The following is a 17,490-nucleotide window of genomic DNA, read 5'->3' as shown; positions in this document are numbered from 1 at the left end:
ATTATGTTTAACAAAATCGTCCACCCAGAAAATATGTTGTGTGGCGTGTTGTTGTGGAGACCGCCCCCCGTCTCCGCCCTCTATGATTAATTCAAGTGCCCAGAGTCCCCGGGGGTCACATCTCCTGCATGGGTGTGCAATGTCTGTACGCACCCTAGCCACTCCTCTTATGCGGCCCTGGCATGTTAGCTAATGGACGACATATGATCTAATATATGCCATTAATGGCCAGCAGGGACGGTCACTGCCCAGACTCAAAGTGGACACCCTGGGACAAGTGAGGCTGCAAGAGCAACACACAAACTCACACGCAGCCTTCTCAGAGTTTTACTGTATGTCTCTAACACACCTTCAATGTGAATGCATTAACTTAAAGGGTCTTGTTTATCACAACTTCAATCTTATTAGCATAGTTTTGTCCATCATTTCTATCAGCTATGATACCATTTTACTCTCTGAGATCTGGGAACACGGTGAAATCGCTACATGTCGACGGGATGGAAACAAACCAAGAACTTATCCAGATTATTTAAACCACTTACTGCTACTACTTGAAGGTCAAAGTGAAAGTGAAAGTTCTACTAAAATGTTGCTAATAGAGCTGTCAATCGATACAAATATTTAATCGTGATCAATTGAAAAGTGTAGATACATTAAAATTATGACAATAGAATAGAAATAATTTAGATTTACTTTTGTACGGCACTTTGTAGGCGGACGTTTAACGTTTCTATGGTGCACACATACTTGGCCAATAAAGACGATTCTGACTCCGATTAACAACACCACTGTTATTACAGGAGATGCTGCTGCTGCTGCTAGTAATTCAAATAAATCTACTCTATCTAATCTACTAGTCCTGACCAATTTGATTCTTCATTCCTTTCCGCTGACTCCTTTAACTGACCACCCACCCACACGAACTCCAGCTGTTCTACCAGGTGCACTGTATGTGTGGTTTAATAATCCAGATGTGCGATGATGTAGATTTGATCCTTGTCCATCAAGTGAATCCTCACATTGTACGGAGTGGATTTGGGGGGTCAAACACTCCAATCCCCTCCCGTGTGATCTCAGGTGCAGGGGTCAAATGTATGTAAACCCAAACAGTGTGTTTCCACAGTGATGAGATGGGTTTGTCAAGAGGCTAATGTGCCTTAATCCCTTCAAAAGCTCCGGGTGGATCCAGGCAGCCACTCCAAAGTGTTGGGGAGGAAAGGCCGAGCTGTGTTTTCCTCACGGGGACTTATTCACCGGCTCAACAGACAGTTTGCACACATGATTTTTATGTGTTGAGCATTTGTGCTCACAGTGCCTCGAGCTAACGGATTAGCCCTTTCCCGGCAGGCACCAGCATGCTTCTCATGTCCAACGAATGACTTCTGTCCAGCTCACTTTCAGTGTTTTGGTTTATCTTCACAGGGTGTTATAGTTTTTCTCTGTCCAGAGAAGTCAGGAGACAACGACTATATCACGGTTACCTGAATGCAGGTACAGTAAACACACTGAGTGTCACGGCTTACTGGGACACTTGAATAGAACAGAGTCATTTAACCCAGGAGACCGCTGTTTGTGTGTAAAACCAGAAGTCAACTTGATTTATTTGACACGTAACTTCTGTATTTATGTAACGCCACTTACGTTATTTTTAACTAAAACCACGATCTTTTCCTAAACCTAACTAAGTCGTTTTGTTGCCTAAACCTAACCAAGTTGTTTCCTGTGAAGATGCAAGTTTATTTTGAAAGACAGTATGAATGTAATGAGTGCAAATTGACACGAGTTGCTGGACATTCTTAGGAGAACGCATGAAAAATGAGGAATAACTTTTCTTAAGATATCATGAGAACAACTGTATGATGATATGTTGCACTGTGACTAGGGCTGTCAATCGATTAAAATACTTAATTCATGATTGTCCATAGTTATTTTTTATCTGTTCAAAATGCACCTTAAAGGGAGATTTGTCAAGTATTTAATGCTCTTATCAACATGGGAGTGGACAGATATGCTGCTTTATGCAAATTTATATATGTATATATTATTGGAAATCAATTAACAACTCAAAACAATGAAAAATATTGTCCAGAAAGCCTCACAGGTACTGCGTTTTGCCCAAAGTTGACCCCTTTGAAAATGGCCATGCCAGTTTTTCCACGCTAAAATTTAGCGTCAGTTTGGAAGGTTATTTAGCCTCCTTCACGACAAGCTAGTATGACATGGTTGGTACCAATGGATTCCTTAGGTTTTCTAGTTTCATAGGATACCAGTATCTTCACTTTAGCTTTATTGCAAGTTGCGTTAAAGCGTTAAAGAAATTAGTGGCGTTAAAACAAATTTGCGTTAACACGTTATTATTGCGTTTACTTTGACAGCCCTAACCGTGACATGTAGAAATGTTCAGTTCTTCCAAAACCAAAAGCAGTGCACAAAATTTACGAAGCTTAACTCATGGTAAATACGTTGCTGGATCAGAATAATTAAGTAGTTCCTTTCAAAATGTTTACTGTGAAAATAGACAGCTTTATTGAAAAGATTCACTTGAACGTGTGTGTGTGTGTGTGTGTGTGTATGTGTGTATGTGTATCATCTGATGCAGATGGGTGTCTGTCTAAAGTCCAGTGAGTGCAGGGAGGTGGCCAGGGCTGCATACAGGTGAGAGCTGTTGAACCTCAGGCAGTACACCGGGCTGCTCACTGGGCGTGAACTCAGCTGGAAGTACTGCACAAAAAACAAAAACAAAAATCTCATTACAACAGCATTAAGTTTATTTATTAACATCTGGCATTCACTTCATAAAACGCTGTATTAAACTGGTCTTTAAATCAGGTGAGGTACTGTACCTAACTGACACATTTACTGTACATACCTGCAGGCATTCAGTCTGCCGTTTGTCCCAGAGTCGAACGACACCGTAGTACGAGGAGCCGCTGGCTATCATGTGATTTCCGTCTGTCTGGATGCAATACAGAGCGCTGTCATGAGGCTCCTCCCACTCCATCACGCACTTCCTGTTGGGAATTAAGAGGAGAGTTTACACACGTGTTGAGATGAAGCACCACATCATGTCTGATTCTCAAATGTTTTCAGAGATATGTAGAAGTGCTACGTCGAAGGCAACTAGACTCTGACACACTGACAGCTGTTGTTGCCTGTTGGGCTTCAGTTTGCCATGTTATGATTTGAGCATATTGTTTTATGCTAAATGCAGTACCTGTGAGGGTTTCTGGACAATATCTGTCATTGTTTTGTGTTGTTAATTGATTTCCAATAATAAATATGTACATACATTTGCATAAAACAAGAATATTTGCTCACTCCCATGTTGATAAGAGTATTAAATACTTTACAAATCTCCCTTTAAGGTACATTTTGAACAAATAAAAAATGTGTGATTTATTTGCAATTAATTGTGATTAACTATGGAAAATCATGTGATTAAATAATCATGATTAAATATTCTAATTGATTGACAGCCCTAGTTTAAATGGATTAGTTTAATCAGGGAAATTCCTCAACCTAAAAAATAAACTAAATTCAAGAGGAGACACTACAGGTGAATAGGGGAAACATTTTAACGAATAGATAACAACATACACGATTTACCCAATAATGGGTAAATTGCGTAGGTGTTTCAAGGAACCTTCATATTAATTTATATACATAGCAGTACCTTTTTAAGGAATTATGGAAAAATATTAAAGCGTCATGATTCCAACACATAACAAAGGAACAAATGACCCAAACAAATCCGGGTCACTGGGGAAAATGTTTTAAAAATCTTCCAGCTGAAATCACTGAAACAATCAGGTACAGGTGAGATCACATCTCTGTGTGGATGTTGCGGAGGTTTTGGAGACAACGCTGAAACTCTCTCTTGTTTACAGGCAAACTCTGTGCTGTAGTTAACAAGGAGGTGAACATGTGTGTATGTGTGTGTGTGTGTGTGTGAGTGTGAGTGTGAGTGTGAGTGTGAGTGTGAGTGTGAGTGTGAGTGTGAGTGTGTGTGTGTGTGTGTGTGTGTGTGTGTGTGTGTGTGTGTGTGTGTGTGTGTGTGTGTGTGTGTGTGTGTGTGTGTGTGCTGCAGGAGGCTGAGTGAGCAGCAGAGCAGGCTGGTGGTGGTGGCTGTGGTTAAGAGAGGGGAAGTATTTTGGGGATAAGTATTTTCTGCCAATAGACATCGATCCTCCATTAGTGCAGCCTCATCAATAAGTGATGGAGAGACACCAGGGGCAGACAATGGGGCAGCAGAGACGTCTGGAGACACACACACACACACATATACACACATAATACATACAACAACACACTCTTATTCAAGGAAACGCGGAGGTCACCCATTGTCATTGCATCGTGAAGGTGAAACACACACTTAACTCAAACTGTGTGATCAGAAAGATCTACTATAGCTGGGTGATTATCTGATTTATATATCACAATATGGCAACTGTAAAATAAAATTAACAAACTCATGTTCAAAGCAATAAAGCCTGTTCTACATGAGTCTAAACTCTTTATGTGGAAAACAAAAACTCAATCAAAGCATGGCGGGAATCTTTCATGTGGACATCAGTAGAAGAATAAAGTGATGATATCATATAGTTACAGAATGAATGTGTTGATACATGATAATACAGATTATTCCCAAGCTTTACTTTTAGTGTTGGAACACATTGCTCCTCTGTATCGAACCTCGAATAATCGATTAGTTGTCAACGATTCAATTAATTTGATAATCGATTAATCGGTTTGAGTAATATTTTAAGAAAAAAAGTACAAATTCCAGCTTCTTAAATGTCATTATTTTCTGTTTTTTTTACTCCTCTATGACGGTAAACTGAATATCTTTGAGTTGTAGACAAAACAAGACATTTGACAACATCATCTTGGGCTTAGGGAAACACTGATCAACATTTTTTTTTACCATTTTCTGACGTTTCATAGACCAAACAACTAATCGACTAATGATTTATAATGTGAGAAAATCTAAATGTCTTAAAGGTACAGTGTATCTGGCACCATCTAGCGGTGAGGTTGCAGATTGCAACCAACTGAAACTTTGAAAACGTGAATGTCCCTATCAAGAGCCAGTGTTTGGTTTGTCTGTTCTGGGCTACTGTAGAAACATGGCGGTGCAACATGGCGGACTCCGTGAAGAGGACCCGCTCCTTATGTGGATATAAATGGCAAATTTAAGGTAACAAAATTACAACGATTCTTATTTTCAGGTGATTACACACTAAAGAAAACATACTTATTGATATTCCATTCTGCCAATAGATCCCCCTAAATGCTCCACACTTCCTGTAACTGTCAGATACAGTATATGTGTTTTTTTGGTTTGTCAGTAATTATTTATATGGACCTATAGAGGATTTTATCCAACTATTAGTTAACTGTTCATGTAGAGGAGAAGACGACAGCTGCAGTTCACAATCAAACTGCTCATTCATTAGATCTATTAAGCACCATAATCTGCATTTGTTTTTTTGTCTGTCCGTGCATTTCTCTTTGGTGGTGAGCCCCGACTTCCAGACAACCTGAATCTCCTGGATGATCCTGGGAGCCTTTTGAGGCCAGTTAGGTTTGGGCGTATGAATTATTGATATCTAAAGAGGGACCCCCCTCTGCCAACCTTCACCCCAACCCAACCCCTTTCAAAGTCCCCAGAGCGATCTGCCAATCAGATCTGATTTGTCTTACTTGACTGATCCCCCCGAAATACAACCTGAAACCCCTCTAACCTCCTGCTGTCCAAAAGAAATGCTGCCCTCCCCAATCATGTTAGGGACCCTGCCGGCATCTATACTGAAGTGAGGGCTGCTGCATTAATATGGACACCGGAGAGGGCTGCAGGTTAGCTCCCTGTGCTCACACTGCTGGAAATAAAACAGCAGGCTTGGAATGATTTTTACACCATGAATGTTTTTCCTGAAGCTTTTCCATCCTGACAAGAGGACAATACTGACTGAGGGAACTACGGAGGTTTTCACATTTAGTGATAGCAGATATTTGCGTGAAGTGACCAAACTATGTGTGCAGGAATATACTGTAATATTAGCCAGCTGACTGGCTCACAAGAGTTATGGTGTGCATAGCGGCGAATAGATGCATTTTGTGCCGGGCAACGCAAATGGCACGAACACACGAAATTCACGTATTTGAAAAACTCTGTGTATAAATGTATGTTTATAAACCACAGACTGTCTATGCTATAAAAAACATCGCTGCCGTATTTATGCCTAGATGACGTTATGTTGAGTGTTGATGGAGCAGCTGCATAGCCTGGCACTGATCAATTAGAACTCCATTCAGAAAATAAGCAATTTAGAAGTTGTTTGATTGTCGTCTTGCAAACAGAATTGACATGACATGAATACAGACTTTTTACAAATCGGCATCATTATGTTGTTATTTCGGCATCATTTTGATCCGTTTACAACAACGTTGCTGCTGTATTTATGCCTAAATGACGTTATGTTGAGTGTTGACGGAGCAGCTACAATGTTAGCACAGCCTGGCACTGATCGATCCGAACTCCATTCAGAAAAACAAACATTTTAAAAGTTGTTTACTTTTAATAAATCTGCATTATTACCTAGTTATTTCATTATTCTTTTGATCGGTTTATTGCAATTAAATCAAAGCACATCTGTTTATTTGGGGTTCATACCGCAGTAGCGACGTGTGGCTTGCTAGATACTAAAATGATGTTATGAATCCAGACACGATGGCGTTTGGTTTTCCGACATATCTGGGACATATTAAGTTTGGACATTCTGAATTAGGCCTTGATTATTTTCTGATTAATACATGTGGGATGTGCCGATATTATTCTGGTTTTAGGAGCATTCTTTGGACATGTATACGGCACATTCAGAATATGCGTCTCAATTGGGGTTTTTACGGCAGTTTGCGACACACTGCCTCACGGCCTCTTTCCTGTTTACAGCCAGCTCTGTGTGTTGTTCACAAACCAACTAGCTGACAGTTTGCAGAGGTGTCAAGCATGTTGTGGTAAATGTCTGAAGTAATGTACAGTCGATGCTCTGTAGGTGTCACTATTCAACAAACAGATCCTACATGGTCTCAAGGAGCACTGACTGTTGCACAAACTGGTGGCGTACCGTGGGTTGAGTCGGAGGTCCCACAGTCGAATGAAGGTGTCATAGCCGCAGGTGAAGAGCTGGAACGGAGACTCAAACACCATGTCCAACACACCAGCCCCGCGACGAAACTCTAAGCCCAGACTGTAAACACACTCCGACCTGGTGGAGGATAGAGGGATAGAGGAAGATGAAAGAGAGCAGAAATAAACATGTGAAATTTGTGTTTAGTAGGGCTGTCAATCCATGAAGATATTTATACAGTCATAAAATAATACAAAAAGAAAAACAAATTCAGAAACCAGACCAAAACTTAACCGTCCTACAAGAGTACACTACAAGATGTTTCTGAAAACATTTGAGGTGAGAAATAGGCATTACAGTAACAGAATATTGATTCTTATTTGATCAGCGCTGCCTAGTTTGACCGTTTGATCGGAGTTCGCCAGTGATTGACAGCCTCCTCCGTTGAATGAACAGCCAATAGGAACACTCTCTCTCTGAAATGACCTGTGATTGGCAAAAGTCTAGGTTCTAGTAGATTTTTTTAAAGCCTGAAAACAGAACCATGAGGAGGTGCAGAAGTCCAGTTTTCTTTCAGATGGTTATTGCCAAAAAATATTCTGCCTACTGCCGTTTTAATGTAAAATGTGTTTACTTGGAATCAACACTGACGGAGTGTTGCCTGAGTGCCACTGAGCCCCGGATTAGTGAGTGTGGGACTGGGGATATGTACAAGTGATAAATAAAGTTTGTGTGTCAGGGTTGATGTGGTGTGACCTGTGTGTGTGTGTGTGTGTGTGTGTGTGTGTGTGTGTGTGTGTGTGTGTGTGCGAGTCAAGCTCCATGCAGCACCATGCTCTTGTGATCACAGCTCTGTCCCGCCTGCTCCTCGCCTCTTGATTATTGGAGAATAACTTGCACTCAGCAGGGCGGATTATTGCAGAATAACTGTCTCTTTGTTGCCATTTAATACCCTCCATGACCGTGACTGTGTGCGACTCTCGCACGTTTGATACCTGCTCCGTAGCAACCATTTAAAGGAGGCCGCTGGCCTTGGCGACCGAGTAGCCCTGTGCTGCGACTCGTGCCCCCCTCCCTCGCCCTGGAGCTCAATCCGCAGGCTCGGGCTGGTAATCCCCCAGCCTAACCCCAGGGGGCCTTCTTATTGGACCAGGGCTTTCCCCACAGGGCACCTTATTGGGTGAGAGCTTTCTCATTGCCCAGGTCTCATGACTAAGCCTGGGCCAATGGGGAGTCTGTGATGAGGCTGAGTTTGTGTCTGTGTGGGGTAGTGACCCCTCATTTTCCCCTTACCACTAAAACCAAGGAGCTTAGCACATGCCACACAAAAAGAAACTCATTCAAGCCAAAGGGATACGAGCCTGTTCATTCATAACTAAATAATGATGTCTCCACCGCAGCACGTCCACTCCAACTAAAAAGAGATCATCAATTCATAACCCTACCTTCTGAAATCCTTCAAACAAGATGATTACAATCTTCTGAAAAACACACACCTAAATGTGAAGGAAAAATAAAAGCTAGGTTTCCATAAAAATGGACCTGACATCTGCGCAGGGATCTTAAAGCCAGTAATAGCACCATGCGATGAGCTGGTGCACGGCGCAAAACAGCAGGGATTCTCAAATTGGTAGGTCACTGGCTTTTATGGGGCCGCGTGTGATTACAGGATGGAGGCATAAGCATGTAATCTGTCAAAATGACTGTATCTGTTAGTGAGCAGCGGCGCGATGTTCTGATCTGACCATCCTTTCTATTGCTCGTCTGGGTCCACATAATGTTGAATACCTGGGTCTGGCCTCCAGCATGCCTGACTGGAAGGTGTCACATGGCAGGCGCTAAAACATAGCTGACTGGCTGAGTCATCCCCAGCGTGTCCTCAAAGGGTTAGTGATGTACTCGGCAGAACTGTAAGATTGGCCTGTGTCACTGTTAAAGTCATCAAACCCAAATCAGTGGAAATGTAGTAATGCCACACTGCATGTAGATTATGTTATAAGAAAGACATTGACAATGTACAGACTGACTATTGTCAACGTAGTCTGGCAATAGAGAGGCGAAGTCCCGCCCCTTCCGGTGGACCCCATGGAACCTTATTTCTGAAAAAATATGAACGGTGGTCAATGGCGAGAGACAAATGTTTTTTTTTTTATCCCGTTTGAATTTCGCCATGAATCACACATCTGATGTTTGTCAATTTAAAACGTAATTTTGCAAGTCACAATGTCATACTAGCTTGTAGAAGGAGGTTAAATAACGCTCCAAACTTGTGCTAATTTTTGGCGAGGAAAAACCGGCATGGCCATTTTCAAAGGGGTCCCTTGACCTCTGACCTCAAGATGTGTGAATGTAAATGGGTTCTATGGGTACCCACGAGTCTCCCCTTCACAGACATGCCCTCTTTATAATAATCACATGCAGTTTGGGTCAAGTCATAGTCAAGTCAGCACACTGACACACTGACAGCTGTTGTTGCCTGTTGGGCTGCAGTTTGTTATGATTTGAGCATATGTTTTATGCTAAATGCAGTACCTGTGAGGGTTTCTGGACAATATTTGTCATTGTTTTGTGTTGATAATTGATTTCCAATAATAAATATATACATATATTTGCATAAAGCAGCATATTTGCCCACTCCCAAGTTGATAAGAGTATAAAATACTTGACAAATCTCCCTTTAAGGTACATTTTGCACAGAAAAAAATGTGTGATTAATCACGATTAACTATGGACCATCACGCAATCAATCGCAATTCAATATTTCAATTGTTTGACAGCCCTACTAGAAATAAATTGCAAATGATAGATTTACAATGTAATCACAACAGAAACACCAGATGGCCAAAACCACAAAGAATAGGACCCAGGTTGTAACGTAATGAGAATGATCCTTTAAGCCTCATGTCAAAACTAAAATGACGAATATTCAAATGGAAATCACGGGTTGCATGAGAACGAAGCAGTTCGAGCTGCAGTGCGGCCGCTACTTTGTGAGATGGGTAGACTGGTGGCCCTGGGGGGGCACCGACTTAGTGATTGTTATGAAGGGGCTGCTGGCTGTGTGACATACAGGGTCTAAGTCCTGATTTAAGCCTGTCTGGTCTCACTGCAGGAGTCAGGTTGGCTTTAGGGGCCACACACACACACACACACACACACACAAATTGTGAAAGGAATCATTAATGAATTGACAATGTTGAGGAAAAAATAGGAGAAGCTAAAGGCATTATCCTTTAGTGTGGGGACAGCTAAAGAAAAGCAATGTGTGTGTGTGTGTTTCTGTGACAGAAGTGGTTGGAGGCTGAGCTCTAAACAGGAGCCTGGGGACGCACTGGGAAACAGGCCCTCTTGTCAAAAGCCATCAGACAGGTAGAGAAAAGAAGCCCTGCTGAGGTTTTTACTTGCTAAAACAAACAGAGGGGAACCACGCAAGCCTGCTGCACATCCACCCAATTTACCTCTGAGCTCGCTGCAGCAGGAATGTGAGCTTTCCTAGCAGAGACAGCGGAGAGGAGGGGGCGCCTTTAACAATGACCACCTTCAAAATGTCACATACATGCGTGCATCGCAAAGACAATACCGCTGCAATTTGTATAACAGATTGCCACCCCGACGCAGACATTTCACTCCGCTCCCTTTCAGTGTCAGGAATGTGAGGAATCCTAGCCTGGCCATTTGATTGTAAAAAAAAAAAAAAAAGGAGGGCTCCCTTTCTGAAGGAACAGAGGGGACTCTTGGGAGTCGGGAGTGATGGTCAGGGTCCTTTCTCTTTGATGCTTTCTATCCCCCCCACCTCCCCTCCGCGTTTAACCATGAGCGAAGACAGTGTGAAAAGTCGGGGTGCTGCTCCAATGGCGCTACTTCTGTGGGATCTCCCGTCTATATGGCTGATCAGAAGACCTCTTTGTGCCGCAGAGATGAAAAAAAGACACAGAATTAATTGTAACGGAGGGAAAAAGAGAAAGTGTTAAATTAAAATCAAAGCCACAAGAGCTCAATGGGAGCCTTTTTCAACCTGCATTAAGCCCATCGGTGCCAACCACAAGAGAAATGTCGGTGCAAGTGTAGAATAATCACGGAAAGCAGCAACTTTAACTGGACATTTTGAGCGAAATATCTGGTAATCAGGCCTTTATAAGATGCTTATTAACATGTGTTCATGAGGTAACACTTTATAATAACTATCATTAATAAATGTTAAATTTATAGTTATTAAACTTTAGTTTATAGTTATTTTACCTTTAACAAACAATGTAATTATAATTAATAATGTTTACTAATTATTAGTAATGACATAATTTAGGATATTTTATCATTAGTTTGTATAATTTTAAATAATTACTTTATAAATGATATATTGGATCATAGCTGATAAGAGACATAACAATTACATTCTGATTACATTTGTGAACTATTAATAGTTTATTGTTGCACACATTATAACATTTGATATACTACATTAAGTTTTTGTTAGTGATTACCAAATGATTTATAAACCTTTAAGAAATTGTTTGTAAAACATCTTTAAACATTACATAGATAAATGGATCAGAAACCAATTACTTACCATTGACAAATTATTATCCATCTATCTAAATGATGTTTATAGATTTAAGTTTTTTTTTATTAAACATTTAATAAGGTTATTATAACCATCAGTTGCAACTTTAATAGCCATCCAAATGTTTATAAATATTTATATAAATCAAATATCTGGTTCATCTATCTCTGTAATGTTAATAAACAAGTTCTTAAAAGTTTACAAATTATTTGGTGATCATTAATGAATAAATAAATACTAAAAATAGTATAGAAAATGTTGTGAAAATGCATGCAACAATAAACTGTGTGCAACAATAAACTGTTATATAGCATTATTAATAATTTGTAAACATTATTAATTATCATTTCATTGTTTCACAGTAAAATAACTATTAACACAATTTTAATTAACTATCAATTTGCCATTTATTAATGACGGTTATTATAAAGTGTTACTGTTAATAAGACTATATACGCATTAATAACAGAATCATACGTTTATTGTTAGATTAAAAGACATTTATAAGCCCTTATAAGAAACTTATTAAGAGTTTTTAAACTGCTTAACAACATTAATAAAAGCATTACAAACATATTTATTGAGTTTAAATAACTTACCTATTATGTCACTGTTAAATCTTTACTAAGCCTTTTTGTTTCTCTATAAAAATTAATACATATTTTGTTATGTATTCATTAGCAGTTAACTACACATAACAATGTTAATAAGCATCTTATAAGGGCCTTATTACCTATTAACTAACGCTTATTCCAAGGACTTTAATATAAAGCGTTACCAAATAACTAATAGCAATTTTTCTGAACACTACTGTGATTGTGATCTAAAGTATTATCTAAAAAAAAAAAAAGATCTTATTTCTACATGAAAAGAAAAAACTTTAAAAATGTACTGGTAAACCTGACTAAAGTTGTTCTTCTAGCTGTTCACTTATTACAGCTTATTAAGACATTCAAGTTAACAGTGTCTCTTCTGTTTAGAGACCCTCTCAATCGTTTATTGTTCAGCATGTTTAACTTCTGCTTTTAACAGCATGTGAAAAATAACATGTTTTCTTTGATCTGATTTGGTTCAAAGGAAGAGTTATGAGTAAAACAGTGAGGACCTGACAGTCAGACAGTGCCGCCACTGTTTTCCACTGAGACAGGAAGTGGCTGGAATCCTTGCTGGAAGCTTGCGGTCTGTTTTCTGTGATCTGGCTGCGGCAGCAGCTGTTTTGCTGGCCGTTGTTTGGTGCTGCAGGTGTAACAGTGTTTTGGCTCAGATGGGTGTTGAATCAAAGGGACTTGCAGTTGTGCTAATGCACAGGGTAAAGGCTGATGCTGGCGGGCGTGTGGGGGCAGACGGTGGTGTGTCGTGGCATGGGAAGAGACGGTTGTGTCTGCAGGTATTACTGGAATTGACGGTGAGCCAGTTTGTCTACAAGTTATTATTCCTCACAACTGACACATTAAAATTCATTTCAAGGCGAAGGATATTAGCATGTCTCTTCAGATGTTTTCTTTATAACAAATTCTTAACAATAAAAGAATATTTTAAAACAACTTCCAGTTTGAGAAAACATTTAGAACTAGAATTACCACCTCGCGGTTGTACGCCTCCACAACCAGTCAACCATATCTGTCCAAAATGTCATCACTTCATCGTTTTATCCTGTTAGACATTTGTGTGAAATTGTCATAATTAGTAAATATTCTTGAGATATGGCCAAAAACGTGTTTTGTGAGGTCACAGTGACCTTGACCTTTGACCACCAAAATCTAATCAGTTCATCCTGGAGTTCAAAGGCCCTGACACACCAAGTCGACGGTCGGTTGTCGGACAGTTTGGGGCCGTCGGTGAGCATCCGTCGTCTGAGTTTTGAATTGTCGGTGAGAGAAATCACTCTGATTGGCGGTTCAGCTTACACGAATCAGTGCACGAGAAGAGAAACGGACGTGAGGAAAGCAAGCCAACGGGTAAAGTCAAAAGGAAAAACACAGAAGGCTCTTCTTATTTTTCGTCTTCATCTCATCTGATCATTCCAATACACGGATATTTTAACAACGACATGGCCATCTGTAATGAAGCTAAGTGGTGAGTGAGAGTCGGCGAACGGCGCTTTATTTCAGGTATGTATCATAACAACGGCTTGTATATTCGCCATCCTCGGTCTTCCGGTTACCCTTTTTGAATGACGAATACAGACTACCGCCACCTGCTGGTGTGGAGAGTTATTTCATGTCACGCAAGTGCAGAACGTACGCGGTAGTTGCCGGTCTGCTGTAGTCTTTGCGGTGTCTTCGAGTGCAACTTTTTGGCCGAGACAAAGGCGACTCAACGGGCGGCCTTCGTCGCTGCTAGTTCTTTGATGTCGGGTTGGTGTGTCTGGGCCCTTAGAGAGATAACAGCTAAACACTACTGACTGTAGAATGGAAACCAGTTCGACAGAGGTGATAAAGGGTCCGCTGATTCTCCAAATTCAGTACATTATGCAATCCCTTGAGCTAAACATTTATCATGTTTGGATGTGACAGCAGTGTAAGTGCTTCGATGTATACGATAAGAGAACAATGCACCCTGATCACCCCCACACAGCCTGGTACAGTATGCTGCTCTCAACTGTTTACCGAGAGCCAAAGTTCTTCTCTGGTGAGTCAGATATTTAGATAATATTTGTTTAACTCATCTTCAGGTATTAGCCGATAAAGTAATAATAGCTTGGGATATTTTTCACTATGGTTTCTGAAGATTTTGTGAACATCAGTTTCTCACGACAGAAAGAAATCTCTTGAACTTTGGAGGACACGTGCATTGTGTAGGTATGCTCCACCTTGTAACTACGTCAATTTCCCTCACCACCACCTGCAACCTCCAGCATAACCTGCCCACCCATCCCTTCCTTCCTTCCCTCTCCCTGTGTCTCCCGTCTTCTCCCCTCTTCTCCCCTCCTCAGATTTCCAGACCATTTGGGGAGCAGGAAGCAGCTTTTTGTGTTGTGTCGTGTCGGCCTGTTTTAATTGGCCCAGGTAAAGCTGGGAATTACAGCGGCCTTGGAGGGGATGTATCAGGTTTAAGCCCCGCTTTTCAGAGACAGGAATTTTCAGAGGCCCCTCATTTTGAACTGCTCCGTGCTCAAGAATAGTGAGTCCCATGGCGTTTTGAAACCTGTGCTTCAGGGGCCACGCTGTTGCAGCATCCATGCACTGATGCAGTTATATTGTGCATGGAAGAGTCACATCAACAGAAGCCATGTGGGAACATTAATCTGGTAAATTAGGTATACAACTTCGCCATAACCGATAATCACAGTGTGTTTAACCCACAATGCACTGGACTCAGTAGAACGGGGGTCAACAATCTAAACTGAATGAATGCACATGCATCTATACTGTAGAAAGACACACGTGTATGTGCGCAAAAGGATTTATTAACAGGAGTTGATGATGATCATGAGCGCTCACTTCCACCCTACTGAGACAAGGTTCGGTTGAAATGACACGACGAGAGAGGAGGAAGAGGAGGAGGAAGAGCAGGGTTTGTCTACACAGAAGCCAGCAAGGTGAGGCAGCGAGAGCAAGAGCATATGTTTGGTTTTAACTTTGGTAGGGAAATGTTTTGACGGACGCCTAATATGCACAGTTGTTGTGTACAAGCATGAAGAATCTGACTCTGCAAAATGTTCTTTCCATTGCTTCGGAGGTTGCGCTGCTGCCGCGCCTGCCGTTACTAAGCAACCAAAACCTGCGATGATGAAGCTGCGGTAATTTAGCAGTACAAGCCTCACTGACTAAAATAAACAAAGTCAAAACAAAGATAAATGGATTTCCAGCACCGTAAATCCCTCGCTCGATTTCTCCGTGTCAAGTTTGGCTCACCTTTCAACCGGATGTTGTGATGTTCTAGGACGGAAAGGGTGAAGCAAGTAAAATAGTCCGCGGGACAGATGGTAAAGCTCTGGGTAGCCCTGCACTAAAATGAATAACTTCTCCTCTATATATTTACCGTAGACTGATATTTACGGAAGAAAGAAAAGATATCTGCCGTCTGTGATTGGTTGTTACTCGTCACATGACATGCGGTGTGCGCTGCAGCGTTCCAAAAGTTTAACTAATTTTATCTCGGAGCGCAGCCGTCGTGACGCTTGGGCATCGCTCCCGGGTTTGAGCTCGCCTGTCGCGCATCTACATTGACAACAATGGATTTGAGCGTGCAAAAGACGCGGCATGTGAACGTCCCCTAAGAATTTCAGCGTCTCTCTGAGGGTCATGAAGACCTTCTATTCTTGTTCTGTGGAAAGCATCCTAACAGGGGGCATCACCAACTGGTCTGGGAACTGCTCTGCTGAGGGCCGTAGAGCCCTACAGAGGAAGCTGTACCATTGGATCTTCACTCCCCAGTGTGCCGAACCAGAGCTAGTAGAATAATGAAGGATCCTCACCTCCCCAGCAACAGACTACTCCAGCTTCTACTGAACGCTAAAACAAACTCCTCTTTTCCAACACACGTCAGGATGATGAAGTAAATGTTATGCTTTATGTATGTTGTCCATCTTGGTGCACACAAATAGTCACAAATACCATTTATTGCCTGCTTGTAATAGACATGACTGGGATTAAATGTATAATTCTGCATGGAATCTCTCCTGCCAAATTTCATTTATTCATCATCTGCCATCTCATGTTCTGCTCAAGTCATTTGGATCAAAAGGCCAATACTCAGGCTGCATCACTGTTTACACTTTCACCGTATCATTCATGTGTCATTCAGCAGGAGACTTGAAGTAGCATGTAGGATGACAAAACATCTGATGTGTTACAATGTACAGCGATGCTGTAGTGTGTCAGAGTAACTTCTTGACTTACCGTTCGACATCCCAGACGCGAAGAGGGGAGAAGTTCTCGCAGCATGCGGTGCCCGTTACAAAGGATCTGTACAGAGAGAGAGAGAGAGAGAGAGACAGACAGAGAATGAATAATCTTACAAAAAGCCATAAGCAGTCTCTCTCACTTTTTATTCTACGTCTCCAGCTCTGAGCGTAGCATATTTATGCGGATGCATTTACAATGCAGTCAGTACAAACTACATGGCATACAACTGACATGGCAAAAGCAAGAACGGCGTTCTTATTGCGTGCTTTCGCATTGCATATTATGGTGTCATTCATACGCCTTTTCGTACAACCAGGCTTCAACTCTTCCCATGAAAGGGCAACGCATATGTGTACTACAGTGATTGAGGATGGCATGTAGAGACACACACTGCCATGTAGGACTTGTCCACCAACACAAAGAATGATTCTCCTTGCTGTCACATAGCAGCACACACACACTTGTCCCTGCCTCAATCCACCAGACATTGTTTCCCAGCACAAGAAAAGAGAAGAAAACTACAACAGTCGTGATCCTTTGATTGGAGTGGCAGGTTGGAATTAGCAGCCTAGGTATGCACGGTGAATGCCACGCATGTGGAGAGGTGGGGGAGCAGTGAAAGGAGAGGGGAGGAGCGCTGTGGGAGTGGGCTGACGGGGTGTGTTTGGGTGTTAGAAGCTATGTAGAGGGTGGGGTGGTGACCAGGGGTGCTGGTGGTAGGGGGGCTTCTGTTGGGCCGGGCCTGAGTCTCATGGCTTAGTGCCCTCCTACAGGGTTGACGGACAGGGGGGAGGGCTCGCCTTTTACCCACACAGATAGTTACTGACAAGTGTTGTTGGCTGGATGAGAATACTATAGATGGAGGAGACAGGAGCAGAGAGAAATAATAAACACTTAACCCCATTTCTGTGTATTTGAGAAGAAGGGGGAGAAGAGAAATGACCACGTA

General features: G+C 41.6%; 1 protein-coding gene across 1 annotated transcript in view; it reads right to left on the bottom strand.

Annotated features, from left to right (window-relative positions):
- Positions 1–2,502: 2,502 nt before the first annotated feature.
- Positions 2,503–17,490, bottom strand: part of fbxw4 (F-box and WD repeat domain containing 4) — a 39,781-nt gene continuing 24,793 nt past the window's right edge. The window contains exons 6-9 of the mRNA XM_074647034.1: positions 16,536–16,601; positions 7,128–7,268; positions 2,870–3,011; positions 2,503–2,721 (exon numbers count right to left, since the gene is read on the bottom strand). Coding sequence (XP_074503135.1) covers positions 2,587–2,721; positions 2,870–3,011; positions 7,128–7,268; positions 16,536–16,601 — 484 coding nt within the window. The 3' untranslated portion in view covers positions 2,503–2,586. The remainder of the gene's footprint in view (positions 2,722–2,869; positions 3,012–7,127; positions 7,269–16,535; positions 16,602–17,490) is intronic.

This window comes from Sebastes fasciatus, chromosome 9 (genome assembly GCF_043250625.1).
Source record: "Sebastes fasciatus isolate fSebFas1 chromosome 9, fSebFas1.pri, whole genome shotgun sequence".
NCBI lineage: Eukaryota > Metazoa > Chordata > Actinopteri > Perciformes > Sebastidae > Sebastes > Sebastes fasciatus.
Note: the sequence above shows the minus strand (reverse complement) of the source record. Positions and strands in the feature narration are given on the sequence as shown.